Source organism: Acanthaster planci, linkage group LG01 (genome assembly GCF_054643075.1).
Source record: "Acanthaster planci isolate LZ-2023a linkage group LG01, COTS_SCS, whole genome shotgun sequence".
NCBI lineage: Eukaryota > Metazoa > Echinodermata > Asteroidea > Valvatida > Acanthasteridae > Acanthaster > Acanthaster planci.
In genome coordinates, this window is record NC_141777.1 from 24,614,336 (window position 1) to 24,638,044 (window position 23,709).

A 23,709-nucleotide genomic window follows, 5' to 3' on the forward strand; every position below is an offset into this window, starting at 1 on the left:
GTTGAAACCTTTTCGATATCGCAGAATGGGAGTGTTTCAGACAAAAACTGACTTGATGTGATGATGACGTGTTCTTGTGACAAATTCCATATCTCGTGAAGTGTATGTCCAATTGGGTTTAAACCTTTCTGATATATTGGAAGGAAAGTGCTTTCGGCAAATTTTGAACTCCTGTGATAATGATTTCATCAGGTGACAAGCCACAAGACATTAAATGTGCACTCTTTCTAAGACTGTATATATCTCCTAAAGCATATGTCCTATTGCGGATATCTTGAAAGGGAAGTGATTTAGCCAAATATGGACCTCATATGATAATGCCTTCACCAGGTGACAAGTCCCGTGACCTTAAAAATTCACTGTATAAAGCCCTCTATCTCCTGAAGTACATATCTCATCGAATTGAAACTTTGCAGATAACAAGAAAAGGAAGTGTTGCAGTCCAAGATATACCTCATGTGATGATGACGTCATCAGATGAGGAGTTAAATTACACAGTACATGTACATAAACTCGTTAAAGCATGTTACTTCCTGAAGTGCATGACTGAATAGGTTGAAACCTTGGACCCGAAAGGTCATGATGTGAAATAATTACACCCTCAGGCTTGTGCAGTAGGTTCGTTGTTCAAATTAACAAAAGGAATGCGAAAAAGGCCCTTTGTTCTCTTGGCAAACAGACAGATGGCTGTGAGAACTAAATCAGTGCAAAGCCAAACACACAAATTTATCTTAATAAAATAATTTATTACCTATTTACAGTCCCGAGGTTCACCCTCTCATAGTTTTGTACAGTTCCTCAAATGAGGATATTCATAAAAAATGACGTCACAGAATTGTACGGTTTAATTAAAAGAACTACATTAGACGCCAATAACACCAAACATTATGCTTTGGAGTACAATCACAAGACAATAGAACTACAGTAGTAAATCAAGTCAATTAGCTTCAACAAAAATATTCCATGGTTACAACACATGTAATTACCGGTAAGTGCACCAAAATTACTTCAAAAGCCACCAAGGCTACTTCCAAGTTCAGGAGAAAATATTCACCCGACACTAAGTGTAAACAATGCCACACAGGCTAAATGGTGCCACACAGGCTATAGTGCCACACAGGCTAAATAGTGCCACACAGGCTAAATAGTGCCACACAGGCTATATAGTGTCATAAACAGTGCCACACAGGCTAAATAATGCCACACAGGCTAAATAGTACCATAAATAGTGCCACACAGGCTAAATTCTACAACCAAGCCTTTAATACAATATGACATAACAGTTTATCTTGGTCTGCATGGGCCTCGGACGTCTACGGCAGTCGTAGCGCTCCGTCAAACAGCTAGCGATGCCCTCACGAGACACAGCACAGAACAGTGGAGAGCATCTTGGCCGGACCCAAGGTAGTAAAACTGCCATAAGGTAGGGCTCTCTGGAAAAGTTGATAAATTCAACTCCAAATAGTTGTACAATACTGTTCCTCATGGCTGACAATTATCAAAGTTGTGACTTTTCCAGGAACATCAAAATGTATGACTTCTATCAAAATATTACGATAATCTTTTATACAAGTACCCTAAATTACTCAACACAGAAACAATTCTTACAGTTTGTGGCTTCACGGTTGTCTGCAGTCAGTCACCAGTTCCAGAGTCATTGGACGGTCCGCTCAAAACGGGGAAAAGATGTATAAGCTGACAAAGTATGGCAACCCCAAAAGAGCACAAGGCCCTTAGCTTAAATTACTCTTGTTGGATTGGAGAGCCTGACCACTGGTGTCAATATGCTTTACAGCAAGACAACTGACTGACCATGGGTAGCACATCTTCACTCTATATACACCACACTCCCTCAGACTCCAGTGCACCCAATGAAAAGACCACACCCAACTGAAACATCCAAACTGCTTGTACTTACCATTCAAATGCAAAGTCCACAATCTAGAGCCCCAAGCACCTTGTGCTAAATGCAAATCAATGACATCACATACTGAAATGAATATTTAAATCAAGCAACTTCTCTTGTTGCAGCCAAAATTGGGAAACTCAATAAAACTCTACATGAAAGAAAAATAACAGTTGTCATTTTAAAAAAATAAAATGGGCTGAGATGTGACAGTGGCCTCTAGTTTCTTTTTTTTCTTCTGCCCCAAATTCCTTTTGTTTTGTACACGTTTCTTCCACCATCGACTTTAATCCCTTAGAAACTTTGGGACTTAAAAAAACTTACATCAATGAAGGACCCTTGTCTGAAGATGTGTATAGAACAATGACGTCACGATGACGTCATCAAGTGATTTATTATTGATTTTTGAATATTTATTTCAGCCATTGACTTTGTACACGTTTTCTGGACACTATCTTCAATTGTAACCACAGTTATAGCCAACAAAGACCCTGATACAAAAAATGTTAAAGTTTATGACGTTATGAAGACGTGACTTTTTAAATTGATTTTTGAATGTTTTTCCCGAAAGATTTCGTACACGGTTTTCAAAAGCAAGACTTTGGGACTGTGGCCAATCTTAATTGACTTTATATTTGTCTACACGCGTGACATGAGGTTAAAGCTGCAGTTTTCTCATAGGTTTTGTAAACATTTTTGTACTAAGACACGTATATCGATTTTGATAAGTGAGTAATCATTAACTTCGGCTGAAGATTACTATGAGAACGAAAGAGAAATCGTATTATTTCGTCTTCATTTGATTTCAAATGGGCCCAAGAGTCAGAATATCAAGTAATATTTCATAAAAATGTTTCAGATTAAATTGAAGTCACGTGACTTGAATTGAAAAGTGCAGAATTTCTGCACTCGGACTTTTAGCCCATTGATTTTGTACACCTTTTCAAGTAATCATTTTGGTATCGTGGCGATCTTCGATTGTCATTAAAGTTACAGCCAACAAACCCTGATACAAAAATACTCAATTTAATAACGCCATAATAACGTCATCTTCTGATTTTTTTGAATTTTGAATATTTTATATTCCCTATAGGTTTCAAGCGTGTTTTTTGTTCCACAGCCAGTCTTCGGAAATTTTCTTGATCTGACGGGCTATGTATTAGGTGTGTACTCTTTAAATCCCCAGCTAGAGAGGATCCAAGAACAACATCGTCATAATGACGTCATATGGTGCCAGGTGACATGAAATTAAAGGAGCAAACTTCAAAGCCTTATATGTCCTGAAGGACATGTCTCATTTGGTTGAAACCTTACGGGTATCTAGAAAGGGAAGTGTCATAGACTAAAATTGACTGTCATCATGTGACGAGTCACGTGACATTAAAGGTGCACTCTTTCAAGCAATGGATCTTGTTAAGTACTTGTGCGATTGGGTTTAAACCTTGCATTTAGCTTGAAGGGGGCTTTAGACAAATAATGACCTGATGTGATGATGAGGTCATCAGAATACATGTCACGTGACATTAAAGGTGCACTCTTTAAAGCACTGTATCTCGTGACATACATGTTAAGTACATGTCTGATAGGGGTCAAACTTTGCAGATATGTCGAAATTGAGGGTTTTAGATGAACATTGACCTTAAGTGATAATGAAGTGTCATGTGACAAGTCACGTGGCATTAAAGTGCACTCTTCAAAGCACTATATTTCGTGAAGTAAATGTCAGATTGGTTTGAAACTTTGAGTATAGTTGGAGAGGGAAGGGTTTTAGGCAGAAATTGACCTAATCTGATTTGTACGTCATCATATAACAGGTCACGTGACATTAAAGGTGCACTCTCTGGAGAAGTTTATCTCCTGAACTTCATGTAAGATTTGGTCCAAACATTGCTGAGATCTTGAATGGAAGTGACAAGTAACATGACATTAAGGTGCACTCTTTAGAGCCGTATATCTCGTGATCTACATGTCGTATTTGGTTGAAATATGGTTGATGGCTTTAATGGGAAGTGTGATAGAAAAGTGACAAGATGTAAAGGGTGCAAACTTTAATTCGTTATATTTCCTAGTGTCTGAAAGGGTTTTGAATATTTTGTCATAATTAGGTCACCCAAATACTATTAGAAACTTTGGGAATTATTTGTAGCTCTGGGATAGATGTTTGAGTAAGAAATGAGAAATCCAAATGTGGCAGTATCTCAAATGAAGAAATGCCCTTTTCGTAGGAAAAAACGAACATGCGAAAAAGCCCTTTGCTCTGTCCTTAAGACAGACAAAACTTTTTTTTTTAGCTGTTTCGGCAAGTTAGCCGAAACAGCTTTTGTTTTTTTATGACAACGACAGAGAAATCAGATTAATTTTACCCTTTTGTTCGATTACAAAGATACCAAGGTGTCCAAATATCAAGTAAGCTTTTATAGATATTTTAAAATTCAAACGCACATTACGTGATATCATTTTCAAGGTGTAGTTTGTCCCCAAGGGTTTTGAGCAAGCTTTTTCATGGACTCTCAACTTCAGCTGCGAATTACTATGAGGACGAAAGAGAAAACAGATGTCATCATCAATTTCAGTTATATGGCTTTTTACACTTTTTTGAGCCACCCACATTTTTTTCCTAGATACCCATCACACAGACCATTGCCAAAACAGCTTGTGTTTGTCAACAAACACGGGTCTAGTCTTCTTCTTCTGATGACCCAAATTCCTTTTGTTTTGTACACGTTTCTTCCCCCACCGACTTTAGTCCCTTAACAACTTTTGGATCTTACATCAGTGAAGGACCCTTGTGTAAGGATGCGTCTAGAACAATTACTTGATGGCGTCATGATGACGTCATCAAGTAATTTTTTTTATTATGGTTATTTAAGTGACTTTGACTTTGTACACGTGACATGACACTATTTTGGTCATTTGGTCAATTGTAACCAATGTTACAGCCAACAAAGACCCCAAAACAAAAGAAGTCCAAATTTATGACGTCATCATGTGACGTTTTATTGATTTTTTTATATTTAATTTTTGCTCTTAGGATTGCACCACACCAAATACGCGCCAATAGAAAACAGTGCAAAATCGGACCGAAATAGCGCCACCTGTTGACTCTTGTGAAGAGGTTGGCCTCCGTTTTTTCACAGGAAAATTCAAGATTATGGCCGGGGGATTACTCTTCCTTTCAATTTCGTTGGGGTTAGCCACAACAAAAAAATTATTCACCTTTCAAGGAAGATACCCCCATAGCAGTAAAACTAAGCGCTCATTTCTGAATGTAGCCGCCCGCCTCTATCCAAAATAGACCTGCAATTTGGGGCTTTTTTATGAAAGAAAACCGTGAACTGGAAACTATCACTCCCAAATTCGGGATTTATAGAAATATTTCTATGGTCCCTCCTGATTTTGGTCTGTCTTATTGGAAAAATCCAGTGGGATCACAAAATACGCGCAGAAAAACAACCATTTGGTGGAATGCACTTTTCGGTTTTTTACAAGTTTTTCGACAGCCAGACATCAGGACTCTGGTAACTCTAATTGATTTCATATTGGTGTACACTCGTAGTTCACCACGTAGCGAGGGTCCCAGAATAAAATCGTCATAATGACATCTTCAGGGGTCACGTGACGTGAGATTAAAGAGGCAGTTTTTCGGCATAGATTTTGTACACGTTGTTTTTAATGCACACTATAATTAAGTTTGATGAGTGAGTAGTCCTTAACTTCAGCTGAAGATTACTATGAGGAGAAAGAAATCGTATGTCTTTCGCTCTGATATTTTGTTTGAAATATGCCCAACAGTCAGAATATTAAGTAACATTTCACCAATATTTTTCAGTTAAAACGCAAATCACGTGACTTGCAATTATAGGTGCAGTTTTTCTGCACCGTGATTTTTAGCCCATTGACTTTGTACACGGTTTCAAGCCATCATGTTGGTAACTTGGCGATCTTGAATTGTCATCAAAGTTACAGCCAACAAAACCCTGATATAGGATACACAAAATACGCCAATTTTATGACGTCATGGTGAGTCACCTTCTGACGTTTTTTATTGATTTTTGAATATTTTATATTCCTAATAGGTTTTGAACATGTTTTTTGTTTTTCTGATCTTACTATGTATCTTGTGTGCACTCTTTCAGTCCCCCAGCTGGAGAGGATCCAAGAACATCATCATAATGACGTCATACGGTGTCAGATGACATGACTTTAAAGGAGCAAACTTCGCAGCTTTTTTATCTCCTAAAGGACATGTCCAATTTGTATGAAAACCTTGCAGGTACCTGGAAACGGAAATGTCATAGACAGAAAAGACCTCATGTGATGATGACGTCATCATGTGAAAAGTCACGTGATATAAAAGGTGCACACTGCAAAGCGCTATATCTCGTGAAGTTCGTGTCCAATTGGGTTCAAACTTTGAAATTGGGGGCTTTAGAGGAACATTGATCTTAAGTGATGATGACGACATAATGTGACAAGTCACGTGACATTACGGTGCACTTTCAAGGCACTCTATCTCGTGAAGCACATGTCTGACTGAATTTAAACCTTGCAGGTATCTTATAAGGGGAAGGCTTTAGACGAGTTAAAGAAGAAGTGAAGTGACGTTAAACGTGCACACTTTAATCTCCATATTTTCTAATGTCCAAAAGGGTTTGCGCATTCCGTTATTATGACGTCACCAAAGAAACTATTAGAATTAGTTTTGTAGCTCTTGGGTTTATCTTTGAGCAAAAAGCCAGAAATGGAAATGTGCTAGTATCTCAAATGAACAAATCCTGTTTTTTTCTTAAAGTAAAAAAAGGAAATGCGAAAAAGCCCTAATTTGCTCTCCCTCGGCTTGTTTCTTTCTTTAAAAATTGTTTGGTTACCATATTGGTGGGCTTTGCTAAGATGGAGAGTTGCGGGGAAACAACAAAACTGCTTTTTGTAAGAGCCAAAAATGTGGGCAGAGTAATCCTGTCTGAAAGGGGAAGCTACATTTGGGTTTTATGGCAAGCTTTCCTGATCCGCCAATGGCTGGTGGTATTAGCAACTAGCATCATGATAAGATGACTGTTAGTTGACAAATGCCCTCGCGCTTTGAGTCAAGGAGTGTAGGAAAAAAGGAAATCGGTACCGCAAAAGCATGAGCCTGATGGAAAACATGAAACAACTTTTTTAGTTACGTGTCTTTTTCCAACTTTGTTTCTAAAAGAAAAGAAAAGAAACATAGTGGACCCAAAATTAGGAATATAAAAATTTACATAGTCTATTAATTCGAATAGTCATTAGAACATCTAGGAGCCATAGACACTATTTCTATTGGGTGTTACTTGTGAGAGCACACTGTCTAATCACTTTATACTCTCCATAAATTGCACAAACAAATTGGGTTATTGTTATATTCTAAACAATAGTGTCCTGTGAATAGTTTTCCATTCCCTCATGATGAATACTATCGAAAGATGTAAACGAACCAGCGTCATCTATCATCAATTTTTCATCATTACTTATGAACTGAAGATATTTGTTACAATTCAGTATTAAATATTCAAACCTAGAAATGCAACGTCAGCACAAAGACCGTTTACCTTCTTTAATAAAACAGTTACAAGTAATTCTTGCAAAGCTGCCTCACTCTTTAAAAAAGTACTAGAAACACTGGACCCTTTCCATAAGAACTGCCCTGCAGAATGTTTGCATAAATTGAACTTATAGAGTTACAATGGCTCCCAGTAGCATAGCCAATCTGTGAATGAAACGCATGGAAAATACTTTTCGCCTAATAGTGCATTGTCGTATTTGTTTGCAATACAAGACATCATATTCCTACTCGATACACACTAACTGCAGCATAATAGAGTAGTACTACCCGTGTGTTCTATAGACTTGGTAAAATACTTTGTGCTAAACACATTGACAGACACTCTAGTGTTTTAATAATAGTATACCTTGGAAGACACTTTACTACCTAAACAGTGTCGAAATTGTTCATTGAGAGATTTACTTTCAGTATTGTACATGTTAAAGAAGCTCAAAGTAACAGCCCACATCGTTCAGCATATAGAAAATAGCCTACTTGTATCTTGCAGAGATTGTTCCAAGGACAATGGTGATGTTCACTGTCGCAATATCATGCAAACCAAATCAGATTGAAGAAACGTCTCATAGATGTGAAATAAATTTTACAAAACCTCTAAAAATGTAACTTGAATCGCTTTAAGAACCGCATCGGAGTACAAAATCAAAAGAAGCACAAAGGAATTCTTTAAACACAGTAAACGTTTCATGTAAAACTGGAGTCGCATTAATCCACGAAACGGGAGAAATTGAGCAACTCTGAAAGAACAAGTGACTACATGAGAAGAGTTCAGTCCTATCATTCTGCACACACTCATATGGATTAAAGAGGGGCGTGTCATCTTGAAGTAATGAGAAGGGGAAAAATCTGAACGGCATCACATGAGGGTGTGGCGGCGTATCCACTGCCTCATCTTCTCGTTTCCCGTGTTGGGTTCCTCTTCCTCTTGAGTGAGGGGCGGAAGCACGCCCACTACGTTACCATCGGCCGTCCAGCAGTATCTCAGTGAAGGAACCATGTTTTGGGGAGTGGAGTGGAAACTTTGTTTCTTCCCCTCTGAAGGGTGAGGATACATTTGACTTTTTACACGCATGCGTTAGGAATAAATAAACCACAGAAGCCGCCAGTCTCGTTATGTTTCATTGTTTTCTCTCTGGCTGGGGGGGGGGTCCGGAAATGGCCCTGTTGCCCCTCCCTTGAATCCACCAGTGCATGGAGAGGGTAAAGACATTTCCATGAACTATTCCAATGCGTGTGCAAAATGCGGGGCCTGCTTGCCAAACCTGGCACCTAGAGAAGACAATTTGCCCGAACTGTCACGCATGTAAAACGATACTTGAGCTTTTTGTTGATCTGCAGGAGTTGCGAAATCTATATTTAACCATCATGATGGTGAAAACATCTGAACGGTAAATCAGTTTCATAAAACCGACCCATTTAAATAGCAAATGTATTGACCAGTTAACCTTTCGCGAGTAATTTTACACTGAATTCTCTGTTTTCGCGTTAATGTTACAGTTTAAATTATCCACACTAAAGACACTGTTGTTATACCTCATGGCTTTTGCTTTGTTACATAAGAGACGCCTTGCACCAATGCACTACTTTGAATGGATAAGAAGGGCACAAAGAAACCAGTCCATACCAGAAAGGGCGGTCGCAGTGCAAAAGCTTGCCCGAAACACGAGGTATAGCAACAGTACCCTTAGTCTGGGTAATTCAAATGGTTATGTTCATGTACAATCATAACTTAGTGTATCAGGTTTCATTCGAATTTAACTCGCAAAAGGCTTATTCATGACAAACTCAGCTGTCCAACGTTATTAGTGTAGTAACTGACATATTGTAACTACACAATTTACACCACCGTTTCCGAAATATTACCCATTAAAATCATCCACTTGAATAGTGTGTGTTGCCAAATAAAATTCACAGTTGTGACCAAATACCCCGAAACCATGCTGAAACATGAACTTTTGACGTTTGACAAGTTTTCTCTCCACTGTTAGATCCATCTCAAAGGTTTTTCTGCAGAAAGTTTCTGACATTGCAGGTACTGGGCCAATATAGAATTTGCCTCATTTATGTGTATATGTTCATGTCATTTCCAGATAATACATCTTTGTAATTCCTCAGCCTAGTTTTGGAACATGTGATCACATTTAAAGGGTCTATGCAATGCATTTTTACCACAGTCCTTGCAAATATGCATCGCAGAGCTTTTACTAACCTTATTGTCAATTCTGATTTGCCATTTTATACAAAATATTTGGTACTCTTTTGGTTCTTATGCTAATGCAAAGTAAATATTTATGAGCAAAACTATGATGACACTCAAGAGAGAAAACCTCAATGTTTCACTAATCTGTGCTCTCAAACACTGAAATGTTTGATATTTTGCAGATCTAAACATCCCTTCACTTGGTGATTCACTGTTGCTTAAATTCATTGCAACCGGCAACCCTTTCTCAGTGACGCATTGAGTGAGCAGATTTGGATTCCCAATATGAACAGAAAAATCTACAGCACTGAACAGTGTCTTTCCTGATGATTGACATCAGAGCAACAACTCCTTCGACACGTATTGCGCTGAAAAGCTTTGACATGTTTGACTCTTTAAAACAGCACATTTTTCAATAAACCGAATCCGCTAGAAGGACGTCAAATTGCTTTCATTCGCTGAAGACGAGTATGAGTTTCCAAAAAAAGGAAGCATGTCTACCACTACCACCACCTGGTCTCTTTAAGTTAATGAAGCTGCGAGCGATTTACGTTCACCTGTCCTTGCTTTACATCAGTGTGTGTCGTCTGATCCATTGTCGCATCTTCCCCAGTTGCGTCGTTGGCTCTTCCTCGTCCTCCTCGATAGGCGGGGGTACGCCCACCACGTTGCTGTCAGCCGTCCTGTAGTATCTCAGGACAGGGATCATTATCAATGTAGACTCCAGAATCACAAGGAACGCCTGCCACTCTGAATGAAGGGGAAAATAAGAAATAAACGAATCAAGAAATAAAAATGGTCGGAACAATTTCATCCATGGATACTGCTGAAAAGGAAACGAATCATGTTCTGTAGATTGTTTTTACGCAATGTTGCAGCGCCTACATTCCAAAAGTTGGCCAATCACAATGCGCGAAATCTGTCAACCCTTTCCAAACGAGCATCGGGTTGGCAGATTTCAACTCTTGGAGGCACACAATTGTGAAACGCCCGTATTTCTCTGCCATAAAGATTAAGTTGTCTGATCGTGTGGGTTTCCTCCCTAAAACAAACTATTTTTGTTCTTTCTTTTTTTCTATTATTCATTAAAATGAAGGCATGACACACAAACAGACCTTTCCTCATTGATACACTAAACTAGGGTCAAAGTATACGTATGGTTCTTTTATTTACACATTTTTCAGTATTAAAACAGGGTTCAGCATCTCCTTTGAAACCAAATTGACAAGATGAAATACACAAAAGCCTATCGATGCAATGTTCGACCCAAACCTTTGAAAATGCACCTTCGAGATTTAAGAAATCTTATATTCCTTTTGCACGCATTCTAAAGGTAAATGTGGTGTCACTATTGCTTTGATGAGCACACACACAAACTGCTGGAATTTGTTTAATATTGTGCTATTCTTTTCTTTGTTAAGCACATGCTAATGAGCTAACAAGCAACCCTCTTTCAGAAGTGTAATGAGTGAGCAACAGACAAACCTAAACAGAACATAATGTGTCAAATTTGATTAAATTAACATGACGGCAACAGCGCCCTGTGCTCTCCAGAAAAGCTCATACAATCTTTGATGCTTTACAAACATTTTTCAATGCAATTAACCGTCAAAGAACACGAAGTGCTTTCATACATCGAGCGCGAGGTGAGAGTTTAAAAGCTGCAACTTTCAAAAAGTGCTCCTGAGAAAACTTCATCGCCTGCACCCTTATTCGAACTTACGCGAGGCCAGCAAAGGTGAAGGGAAAGGGATGAAGCAACCTAGGGGTCTAAAGACTGTCCCCAGGGAGATGAGAGTTGGCTGAAGCCCGTTCATCAACAGGCCGGCAGTCATGAGCTGGTTCTTAGCAGGCAGGTCATATTTCTCCAGATCCTTGCTACTCGATGCCTTGGTGAGCATGTTCATTCCTGTCACTGCCGTCATTGTGGACACGACAGTCAAGGCTTGCAGGATCAAATCCGGCACGCCGAGCAGGTTCTGTTGCCAAGGGGAAAAAGAAGACTCGGGTGATCCTTTGACAACCTCGACCGGCCATGGAGTACTTAGGAGATAGCTGCTTAGAGTTTTTGATTTAGGTCTACTCGCTGCTAGCATGATGTTTGAATTCAGTGCGGTCGCAACGACCATACACCATCTCTTGGGATTAATTTTTGTTTTCAAATGTTGGTCAATCGTAGAAGACGGTAGGAAGAGTACTTACCACATTCGCAAAACCAGCGATTGCTCTGAAAAACGTCATTATCGGTTTAAGGATGGAAGTTTGGAGCACCAGAATCTTGATCGTCGTGAAACTTTTCCTAAAAGATTTTGAAGACAGCGAGATAAAAATAGCTGAAGAGTCGATTTTACAGAAGGTTCAAAAGAAAGCATGATGTCAGTCTCGTCGATAGATCGAAAAAAAAATGGACTTGAGGAAACCATATGAAAATTCTTTGGCACATAGACAGATCCGGTGACAAGAATCAGGAGCCATTAGAGAGATTTAGTTGCACGTTCTACGTGAACGCAAACGGGAAAAAGTGTGGACTGTTACTGACATCATTGCTTTCTGCGTATTGTCTCTCACGTACGGGTGGTTTGCGCGGACGTCCAATACGTGAAACATGGGAAGTTCACGTTGGATGAAAACGTGGAAAACTGCAACTTTTTTGGAAGGTTTAAAATTATGCTTTGAACATTCGCTAATGTGAAATAGACATTTTTGCAAAGTGCAAAGGTTATGCAACTGGGATTTTTTCATGCTTGGTTTATGATTGCACTTCTTTGGGAGATTTACCGGATGCGACTGATGATTTTTCCTTTTATTCGCGTGGTCATTGGAAGATGTACATTTTATGTGGGACGCGCATCTCAAAATAGGCGTTTGACGCCCGTGCATCCGTGCGCGATAAGAAAAATAGTCGCGTTTGCGTTCACGTTTGTTTAATACGTGCATCATATCTAAATCTCCTCACTGAGGTGTTCCCACGCCCTTGAACAAAAGAGATATAGATGCATTGAATGCTTGCTCATTAGCCAATGGGAGCGCACTGATAACCAAAATCTCGCGCTCCAAAGCTAAGAAATGTGCGCCTGATGAGTGACGGGGACACCACAGGAATAATGGCGTCAGCGAATCGGTCTATTACAATCACGTTGATATGGCATCATAATTATGTTTTAAGGGAGCCAAATTTCGGTTGCGGGGCAGGGCAAACATTTCAGTGTTTTAGTGTGGCCTCAAGACCTTTCTAAGGGGAGCTTTTGTAAAAAAAAGGAAAGACGTTTCTCATGTACTCAAAATCCAGAAGTTCTTTTGGTAAGGCAGAGGTCGCAGGGCAACGTTGCTACCCAACGGCTTTGCCAATCGGTGCATTAATTGGTGTGGCAAACTGACAAATCTTGTCAGGAACAGACCTTGTCAGACGGACCGGTTTGAGGCAAAATAAGCAGCAGAGTATCGGCACATTGATGTTGAACATGACTTTCTCGGCAGCCAGCCGCGCCATCATTTTCCGATGCCCCCCGTAGTAATCCACTTGGAGCACGATGAACTTGAACATGACGAAGGAGTAGTATCTTAGGAGAGAGCAAAAACAATTGGCAGTGATAGAATGTGTTTCGCAAACCTTAACTTTCTAGATTTACAGACATGTTGTTTGTTGTCACGATTGTTTTTTACAAGCCATGCACGCCAAACGATATGCACAAAGAATGTGCTTACACTTCCGAAGAAAAAAGTTTATTGGTTCCTAAACGTTTACTCATAAACTCTGGTTTCCGTTTCAGGACAGCCCCCTATAAGTGGTGACCAAGAGCATCTGTTGAGGGGATTTTAATATATACCGGATAGTTTAATCTCGTTCGTTGGGCAAATTCCCTTGTTACTAATTCTTCTCCCCATGTGGGGGTAAAATGGGTATACTTGTGCAAGACAGAGACTGGTGCTGCCTTTGATTATAGTCGTTAATGCCTTCATAGGAAGCATCGAGCTGCATGATGCTCGTACTCAGCAAGTTATCCCGGGCCAAAGGTACATCCTGTTGGCCTAAACTTAAATTTTAAAAACTGTGACGTAGCTTTTCTGAACATCTCAAAATCAACTTGTATAAAGTCACTATCATGGTCTTTAACCGTTTATAGTAACAATATTCAACAAAATCGTATTACTCACAAGTCTTGCAGTGCCAGACAAAATCCAGCAGAACTCGGAATCAGGACTGCTGGTAGACAGAGCAGTACAAAAGCCTGTAGGAGATTAAATGAGGGGAAACAGCAAAAATGACACTTGCTGTGTTCACTTCAAGATTTAAAATAGGGATGAGGTGGGGCACCTTGCTAGATCGGCCTTCTGCGAGGGGTGGAGGAGCATTATCCAGTACTGTGAAACGGAAGTACCACAAAGCAATTGTGAAATATATCGACTTTATTCAATGCAATTACGAACAATCAGAACAAAATGGTTGTGATTGGAGGTCTCTAAGGTATTCTGTGTTTATGCTTTGGGTATTTTTGTTTACTTTTGTTTCTAAAACATCGTAGAATTTCAACGGCAGGCAATTGACATTAAGAATAACTTGGGCATTTTATGTTCATTTTTCATTTGTTCTATCCTCGAGAGTAGTGTAAGTGGGGCTGTGATCTCGAACACTCATACCCAACTATCTGCTTCAGTGGCGAAAAACTGAATTCAGTACTGTGATAAATAGTTCTCACAAAATCTGGTTATTTTTTTACGGCAAGATGTGCCTATTTAGTGGAATTTTTCCTACGCTGTGTTGCTAGCACTGCTGTCAATGACGGGGAGATAAAAATCCATTATCTCCAAACGCGCATTGGGTCGACAGATTTCGCGCATTGTGATTGGTCAACGCGTTGCAAGCTCTTGGAGGTGCGCTATTGTGAAACGCCGGTATTGCGCTGTAGATAAGTAACTGTTTATTAAATGTTAGGGGGAAATTATCACTTGATTTAATTTTCAGCAAATATGACATCTTGGTTTTTGTGGGTGTGTATGCCATGATGGATAGGCCAATGAGCACAGATACCCAGCATAGCAACATTATTTATGGGGTAAAGTAATATTACTGTTTAAAAGACTTCTGTGTGCCTACGTGCAGTTTAAGTTATGTCTAATTTGAGTATACAGCAGATTTCATTGTAGGTATGTCCGCCCTCAAAATAATGTTGAATCAGTTCGTCTCTTATAAAAGATATTAAGAAATCAAATATTGTAAGTAATTTATTATATACATTTAGTTCAAAGTTACTCTTGTATTTACGGGGTATGGTCTATTGGGGTATTGTGGAAGGATATACAGGCATGGCAGATCGATCAAACATGTGAAAAGATCAAGGGTCAAAGGTGAAAAATAGCACTGCTCAAGCGTGACCCCCCCCCCAAAAAAAGTGACGGGTGACGCAGAACGGGCGACGCACGACGGGCGACGGCAGATATGGAATTCCATAGAATTGAAGTCATAGCGCAGCGATCTTTGGGTATTCAATAATGGTCACCAAGTTCAGTCCATTCACTAAGTGCATTCATGCACAGCGCTAAAAGCCGGTGACTTAGAAAATGCCATTTTATTGAATAGCCCAAGATGGCTGCGCAGTCGCTTCAATTCGCAGAGCAGAGATGCCTATTCAAAGTATAGAGTGAACCCAACACGCCGTGTCAACACCGCCCTCACACCCTGCCTCTTTGAGAAAGTGCTTCTGTCAAATTTAAATCGTCGCAACAGTAGATGGCCATCTGTAGGCCGTTTGGCAATTTTATCGCTGAGATCGCATCTCTTTGGGAAGTGAGGTTGAGACCTAGTCTACGCCACGTGCACCTTCTCCAGCAGCTTTAAGCTGTCACTTTTCTTACTTTTGTCAGCTGTATGGGCCGTACTGGCCTCCACTGTTCGGCGACCTAAACTGGAAGGCGCATGCATGCCACAACTAGACAATTAACCTCTTCTGACTGGTTCAAAGTCCGTCAAATGACCACTTTGAAATGGAAGCTTAACAGGACTGAGGCTTGCACATTAATTTGCACATGACGAAATTGAAGAGGCAGATGTTAGTTTTTAACCCCTCAATTAATTTCATTTATAACCCAGGAGGCGTTGAGTCAGAATACTTCATATAATTGGGTTTTCTGAAATGCTTGTTAACATTTTAAGACTTGTTTATAAGGTGTTCATGAATGGCGGCGATATTCAATCTCACCTTCGTTTCAGCCAGTGACCCACGCCAGACTCCACAACAGCTTTAAAAGGCACTAGTTCAGAAGTACCCACCGGATTTTCCTCCTTCAGTCAAACCCAACCCTCTACCGAAGCTTGAGGTTTTATTTTTTATAATAATTTTTTTTTTATAAAAAAGCTTGCAATTTTGACTTTTAACCAGTTAAGGCCCGAAGTACTGCCAAAGTTACGGACTGATCTCTCAGTATGGCGTGAAAATTATATCGATTCACCTGGTGCGCCAAAGAGCTTTCTAAAATTGTTTTGTCTGTGTAACCTGAAACAACCTGTCCCTGTAACTGCCACTGGTCTTCTCCACACGACACGCTGTGATGGTATCTCAAAACATGTCCAGACTCACCGGAAAAGCAGACATCATGATAACGGTATTGAGGCGATGATTGGCCACGGACGAACGTGGGACCCGCGTTGCCGTAAAGAACGCAGCTTCTAAGAATATTACGATGACTGTGAAACTCGCCACGGCCGCATAGGAAAATAGCAAAGTGAAGAGCGGATATTTAGCCAGCTCTGTTGATAAAAGAACAGAATGATCTCACTTCTAACATTATCTGAGTATTTTTGCACTCATTCATGTGGCGTAAACTTTAACAGCTGAACCTTCACCTGAAAGATTTTCAATGCCTTTTATAGCATTAATATGAAGAAACTTTCAAAATGTAACATGGTAAAAGATGCGAATAAAACAGCACAAATCACACTGTACATGAATATAACAATGTCAAATGCCTACAAAGATTTTACCGTGTCTGTTCATGGTGCAGTGGGATGACAGTCCCACTACTGTCCGCAAGACTGACAGGAAAAGGAAGAAAATACAATTTGCTGCAACTGGTTCCGATTACATGAACTAACATAAACCAGTGTAAAGCAACCAAACTGAAATATGATAAAAACGTGACTACAGACTTTGATTCATTCAATGTCATTTGTAAATATACATGCAGTGTTACAGGTTATAATCGAATGAAACATTCCTGACCCCCAAATCTTTCCGCCCATGACACAGCAGGGCGAACTTATTATATGCAATAACCTGTAACCTGAAAGTGGGCAAAACTAATCGCAATAACAAAGTCTGAGTTCATAATGCGCTAAAATTCTCACATGGAAGACTCACGATGCATATAATTTCGAATCAAATGTTAAATTTCGAATTTTGAGGTCTTGAAAACTGTCGTTAACCAAATTGATTTCTTTCCTCGGCCCATGTTCGAACTGTTTAGGCCCAAGGCATTGATTTCTCAGACAAGACACTGGCCCAAGCTAAGATGGGCACTTTAAGAGGCATGACAGGTTTAGCATCTATCCGCAGAATTTGGCTTGTCTGCCGATCACCGAGTCCAATCCAGATGAATGTAAACGAAAGGCTTACCTGATGTTAATGACCCATCGGCCCAGTTGGTCTCGTTTTCACCAGGGCAGAACCTCTGTGGAATACCGAGTAAAGCTCCCATCTTCTTGAGACACGGATCACTCGAAAGGACCTAAACAATTTACAGTATCCTGAAAATGCGGTGCAGTAATATGCTGTCCACTTTTCACATTATAGTAGGCACGTTGACTTCACGTTCAGCACAACCAGATAAGAAAGATGCCGCAGATTTCAATACTGTATGAGATTAAAAAAGCTACGAATCACGGTTCCCAGCCGAGATAAGAAGGGCGATGCGCGTTCAAGTCCTACCATTTAGGCCAAAACAGATAGAATGCGTCGCGCGTACTGCTTATCGCGCTGGGTCGAGGGGCTGATCTTGTACTAGGTGCTATCAAAACAGGCAGAAATACTTCCCGTTATCAATTAACCGATGATCAACCTTTGACAACCTTTGTAACATTGCATGCGAGATTGTGTTTGCATTGAGGCAAATTGCTTTAAGGCTCAAAGACTAATTGTGTCTTCTGGCTTTGTAAGCCACACGTATGATCAGTTCCCATTGACTGTGCGTGCATTTAGTTGTTAATTCGCGCATGTGCAATAGCAGCATTATTGTCGTCAGCCTGAAAACTGATATTCTAGCAGACGACGCATACCGGTGCGGGATATGTCCAGCCATTTCCCTTGAAGACCTCGTGTGTGAATAAATTACCAAGAATCTATCAAACGGTGATATATAATAGCTTCTGATAATAAAGATCTCCGGAAACTAATCAAAGAAGTGGAAAACGTCAATTTTACGACAATGGATAATTATGAAAATTTTTTGTTTTTTTTAGCTAACTTTGTGTCTAATTTTCACAATTTTACCGGGTTTACCTTGAAACAACTTTGATGCCACATGATAGACTAGTAACTCTTATGATCAAAAAAGTTTATTTCTTCTAGGTACGAAACGTGTTTTTTTTAAAAACTTTACTTCGTTTTTCATTGGGATCCATTTTCGTCATTTTCCGTGTTTTCACCTTACCTAAGTACCCAATTTTTACACTTTTGTCAAATTCCCCTTGGGCCGTCGATGATACTGTCTGGAAGACTGGTGAATCGTTTGTATCCATCAGTTCATTTCTTCAAGATAGTCATTTGTCTGAAATGCGGTTCGTTTTTCATGCGGATTCAAATTTCCGCACTGAGTCCGACATGACCGGATAGTGGTCAAAAATGAGTTGTCTGGATTTGGGGCATGGCATTCAAGTACACGCACACACACCTGGGGACGAGTACGTTTCGGTACGAATTGACTTTACAGCATTGCACTAATACGCACAACACGTCAAATTGCCCGACTAAAAGGCCCGAACCAAAACTTTCTGTTCTCACCCATACGGTTTCCTTCTTGCATGATACTTTCTCATTAGAGAGTTCATGATATTCCTTATTATTCACAAGAAGAGAAATGTCAGGGAAAACCTGGCAAAACTGGAAAAAAATCCCCTTTAAAATGTTGACAGCACTTCCAACTTCTGACTCTGTTACTTTGGAGGTACGTAAGAAAGACGGGAAAAGTTTGGCAGAAAAAGGATTTTTATCATGTGCAAGTTATCAAAAGGGACTTTGAATGTTTAAACATTAGTCGGTATATAATAAGGGGCAAACAACTATTTCTGAGCTTGATGTTGGTCGATTACTTTTGGGGTCCACCTGTCACAGTCAAGAGCCATTTTACTGGCTTCTGGTTACAGTGGGATTCAGTACACATGCGCACAAACTAAGTGAGTATACGTGGCCAAAACCTGAACGTTTCAGCCACTCACAAGCAGCAAAATGATAATTGACATTATTTATGTGGCCAGATTACGGTCAAAGAGATGTTTGCATATTGTTTCCAGGAGTGAAGAATGGTTTCTCTGAAGAATGCTGGGTCAAACCATGGTCAAACCCTGAATGTCGCTCAGTCTTTTTCCTTGTCAAAACTCACACCATTCCCAGGTCTTTACGTCCCAGTGGCATGCCATTGATGACCCAGAATAAGGTTCGTTTTGACCCGAAAATGATATTGCAGACCAGGATTCAGATTCTGAGTCAATCCTACCCATCCGTTTTAGAGAGTATGTTTGCTTCCGCTTGTAAAGCATTTTACAAGCCCAAATGAAGCACAAACTGTGTATAAGTTAATCAAGGCGTGCTTTGAAGAGTTTTGAATTAATGCAGTCGGCATCGGTTTGCCAATGAACAGAACCTTGATTGCTGATACGAAAATTAAAGCAACGTGTAAAGGTTGTATTAATGCGCCGTTCCCCTGTTGTGCAATAAGAATGTAGCTAGCTGTGCAGCCACGTGATAGTCTTCACACATGCACCCCCTGTAGTTAATTTTGGCATTCTTTGAATGAAAAAAAAATCATTCCCACAATTGGTTCCAACACTGTAGCGCCGAAATGAGTACGGTACAGTAACGTAGCCTATAGTAAAAACAGAAGTGTCATCATGTTTCACTAACAACCCTAACCACACTGAGTCCCAAAACTAAATTTCTATTAATATCCACCTTGAGCAGAAGCACCCATCATCGGTTGAAAAGTGATGTTGGTGCTGAGTGTTCATTATCTTGGTATCCATGCGACCGTAACGTGTGTATTTAGTCGTCTGTAAATCAGCGAAGTGCAGTTCCCACCATAGGAGCCTCCGTTGTTCGGAAAGTTGTACCCTCTCTTGGTCCCCCTTGGACCATGATGTAGGCCTAGCCAGAATTGGTAGCATCTTTAATTACGTTGTCTCTGAACCTTGTATCTAAACGTCCGCTCTAGTGTCGAATACGTGGACGTATAATGTAAATTATAGCTCCGGAAGACCGATTTTACATGGCGAGTGCAAATTGGCACCTTTTAATGTCTAATGTACGTCAAGTAAACAGCCTGTACTGGCTCAGGGTTTTGTTCCTGCTTGGTTCCATGCGCTGATTCAGGAAAAATTCCACATACCGAAACCTTGGCTCGGTACCACAGACCTCCACGAGGTGAACATGGCACACCACGCTTACATGTCTTAACCGCCATTTATAAGATGCTATCTTTATTCATTTTTCTGATGCGAAAACTCCATAACACAAAACGGTAAAGTTATTATCACGATATTTCATCGTTAGAATAATTACCATTTGCCTTTAAAATATATTGCACGAAAAATCACCAAAAATGAAGTGACTAAAACAGTACACCTGAACTGAATCTGCTTGCCCTGACGAAGGTACTCAGTTACCGAAAGCTCGGCAATCACACATTTCAGAGCACTGATTTGATATTATATTCTTGTCGACACCTGGGAAGATATCATTTGGACACATGACCAACAATCGATTGCACTACAGTGTAAGAAGAATGCAATGAATCTATCCCATCCAAATTCGGAGGAAACTTATCTGAGTTTGGGCTCTGGTGAGGATCTGGTGTAAATTCAAGATGAAGTGAGGTTCCCTAATGCTTCTTCCATTAAAAGTACCTCACCAGAGTATCGTGGAAGTTACTGTTAGTTGCTTTGTCAGTCGGTGTACTCTTAGACTCGTACACAGTTCGGCTTGACAGCAACAGAACTGACAATAAAACTACATGCACATGTGAAGATAAAGGAACACAAGAACCGCCTATGGCACAAATGCATGCTCTTTATAGTTCGTCATAATCTGTAAATATAACTTATAAAGTACAAGTGTCAGTAATTTAGATGAAACGGTATAACCAGGTATTAAAGAAATGAAAAATCCTGGTATTCAATGACAACGTGTCCGTGCGCGCAAGCAATGTAGTACCCAGTCAGGTATTTAAAAAAAATACTACAAAAGTAACCGATTGATTGATTATCGACAACAAAAATTAGGTCCCGATGTAGATTAAATATTTAGTTAAATTAAAGAATTTTGGGAGAGGAGAAAAAATTACGAAAATGTAACACACTATAAACACAAATCTGTAAACGTTCAACACTCAATATCACAGCAAACCCAGGGAAAAAGCTCCGAGTCTCACCAAAGTATTGAGATACATAAATTCGTTTCTGCAGATCATCCTTGCAAGCTCTGATCAAATGTGTTTCAGAATCAGTTGCCCTTTCAAACTTTTCTTATAAAGTCTATCCACAACCTGCGAATAATGGTTTAAGTATGTACATAAACGCACTGTAATACAAAATGAATAGACGGCCAGAGTGATTTGTATACTAATACAAGTTTCCAGGAATCACTGATGTTCAGTTTTTGGTCAGTGCTGGTCAGTTAGTGAGGCAAAGGTATACATGGGTTTAAATCGCAATCTGGTTTAACAGTGTGACGTCATTTTATTTTAAACCTCGCCCACTGTATAACTAGTTATATGGAACCAAGTTAACGCGCAACTTGAGTGTTCGTCCAATGGGAGCTTGTAATTAGTGTTGCGTGCGCGCGCGCACGTGCACGACGAAGTCACGAACCAAACACTCAAAATATTACATGGAAGATTGGTACACATAGGCCTAAGCAAGCTATGTAAAAGCGAGGTTTAACTAACACTTCAAACCTGGTTCAAGTGTAGTAAATTCACACAAACCGAAAATTATGCCGATAACCTTCATTCTTAACTTGACAATGGTTGAACAAAGAAATAAACTGAAGCAGAATTATTCAAGCCTATGACGTCTGAACTGTGTTCCGGTTGCAGACACAATAATATGACAGTTCCTATTTTTACAATCAAAACTGATGCAAAGCTTTTCTCAAACGACTGTTTTCAAATTTGTGCACAGGATTTTGTCCCTCCTCCCAGTTCGATGCAAGTCTTTGTTCTTAACTTTGACCTATCCTCTGATTTTCCTGAGATCATTAATTATTAAATATATATCCAGTTCAGAATTACTCCACGTCCTCTCCACTGAAAGCCATTCCACCACCACCAAGTTTTCCTCTTAGGGTGGTAACCGGGAAGAATCCAAGCGATTGTTTATATTGTTGCGTAGTACTTGAATAGTAGCCGGGACAAACTTGTTCAGGACTACTTCAATTCTACAGTTTCTTTAAGTAAACAACTCTGTTTCAAAGCAACACTATATATATGCACAAAGGGAAGACAGTGATGGAAGTGCTTTAGTTTAAATATTTAGAGTGGGCGGTCACTTCTATTTGGCAACTTGTTCCGGTGCCGGTCTCGTGTAAAATTTTTAAACAGCCCCTGGCACAAATACAGTCGAACCTCCTAAATAAGAGGTTGTTTTGTTTTGCTTAGAATAAGACGTTAATGTTTCCCCTCTCAAAAGAGCTGGGTCTGCACAAAGCCACAAACATTAAGGCTGGGTTACGGCACAACTGCACTGTCAAAAGGCCAAGAAAGTGCAACAGGTTATAAGTTCGGTTTCCACGCGCGTGATGAGTCTTAACTGGCTTTAAACTTGGCTTGACCAAGCTGCAAGAGCTGAACACATGGCCAAAGCTCTGTAGGACATTCTTGACTTAATCTCTGGTGCTTGTGAATGGCTGAAAAAGGTCATCCTGCCTCTCCATGTTACACATGCATACAGTGCTATTTAAAACTGTTGACTCGAGTGAGCACTTGAATGGAGTAGAACAGTTGACATATTAAGGTAAAAACTGTTGTGCAGCCACATGGGCCCTTTCTGAAAACTCGATTCTGCTGCTGATGTGGATTTATACACTGGTCCCAAAACCACATTAGCCCTTCATCTAAACTCGGTTTTGCTGTTGACAGTGATTTTATACACTGGTCCCCAAAACCATCGGATGATGAATTTTCATTCACATCACTATACTTTCACAAATGGCCTGTGGTTTGCTAACTGCGATAATATGAACACGTCAAAAGTCTGACCCGACCAACTATCTCTGACCACGAACAACTCCAAATCCAACAGAGACTGAATGGGCTTCATTCAGGCCAGCTTGCCTGCAGTGGTGAAGGGCTGGACGGGGCAGGTTGACTCCAGCTGCAGCCCTGTCAGTAGGCAGTCGCTGGCCGATTCAAACTCCCCCTGCGCTTCCAGGACCTTGCCCAGGTTAATCCTGTCCGGGAAGTCACAAGGTGACAAAAGGGGTGGAACAAGTCAAAATGAGTCTGCATTTATACTCTCCCTGCCACAGCCAAAATTAAAATAGCTGTTTGGTGTCTGGTTTTCTTTCAGGGAGGGGGGGGGAAAGTGCCTTTTCTTTTTTCTCTTTCTTCTGCTCTTGAATGGAAAATATATGCCCCATTCATAGGTTCAGTTGTTACCAGCATTACGGGCACCCCTCTTTGTACACGCCAGATCTGCCACTGGTGTGCCATGAAATAACCAGCAGAAACTGATGCGTTTGAGCTCTACCATGGCAAGTGCATGCAGTTTTCCTCGTGAGCTCTTGGAAAATACCAAGTGAGTATCAGTGCTTGTTAAAG

At 40.2% G+C, this 23,709-nt stretch overlaps 2 protein-coding genes and 1 long non-coding RNA gene across 6 annotated transcripts in view; all 3 read right to left on the reverse strand.

The window, feature by feature from the left end:
- Positions 1-725: 725 nt before the first annotated feature.
- On the reverse strand, positions 726-4,878 carry LOC147800591 (uncharacterized). Its single transcript, XR_015425731.1, has 2 exons — positions 1,609-4,878; positions 726-1,433 (listed from the first exon to the last, which is right to left on the reverse strand). It is a non-coding gene; the product is annotated as an uncharacterized LOC147800591 (long non-coding RNA).
- Positions 4,879-5,559: 681 nt separating this feature from the next.
- LOC110986871 (organic solute transporter subunit alpha-like) lies at positions 5,560-17,776 on the reverse strand. Of its 2 annotated transcripts, XM_087138422.1 has the most exons (8): positions 17,298-17,776; positions 16,263-16,432; positions 13,843-13,916; positions 13,086-13,247; positions 11,890-11,986; positions 11,411-11,666; positions 10,245-10,437; positions 5,560-6,183 (listed from the first exon to the last, which is right to left on the reverse strand). In XM_087138422.1, exons 1-7 carry the CDS (start codon positions 17,377-17,379, stop codon positions 10,256-10,258), a joined length of 1,023 nt encoding a protein of 340 aa, XP_086994548.1. In that variant the 5' UTR covers positions 17,380-17,776; the 3' UTR covers positions 5,560-6,183; positions 10,245-10,255. The 2 variants fall into 2 exon arrangements, with proteins under 2 accessions (XP_086994548.1, XP_022104833.1); XM_022249141.2 differs by lacking the exon at positions 5,560-6,183 and having other exon boundaries at positions 7,130-10,437; positions 17,298-17,774.
- Positions 17,777-20,344: 2,568 nt separating this feature from the next.
- LOC110986866 (tetratricopeptide repeat protein 7B-like) overlaps positions 20,345-23,709 on the reverse strand; it is a 34,428-nt gene continuing 31,063 nt past the window's right edge. For all 3 annotated transcript variants that reach the window (XM_022249132.2, XM_022249133.2, XM_022249131.2), the window contains one exon: positions 20,345-23,339. In XM_022249132.2, the coding sequence (XP_022104824.1) occupies positions 23,210-23,339 (130 nt within the window). In that variant the 3' untranslated portion in view covers positions 20,345-23,209. The remainder of the gene's footprint in view (positions 23,340-23,709) is intronic.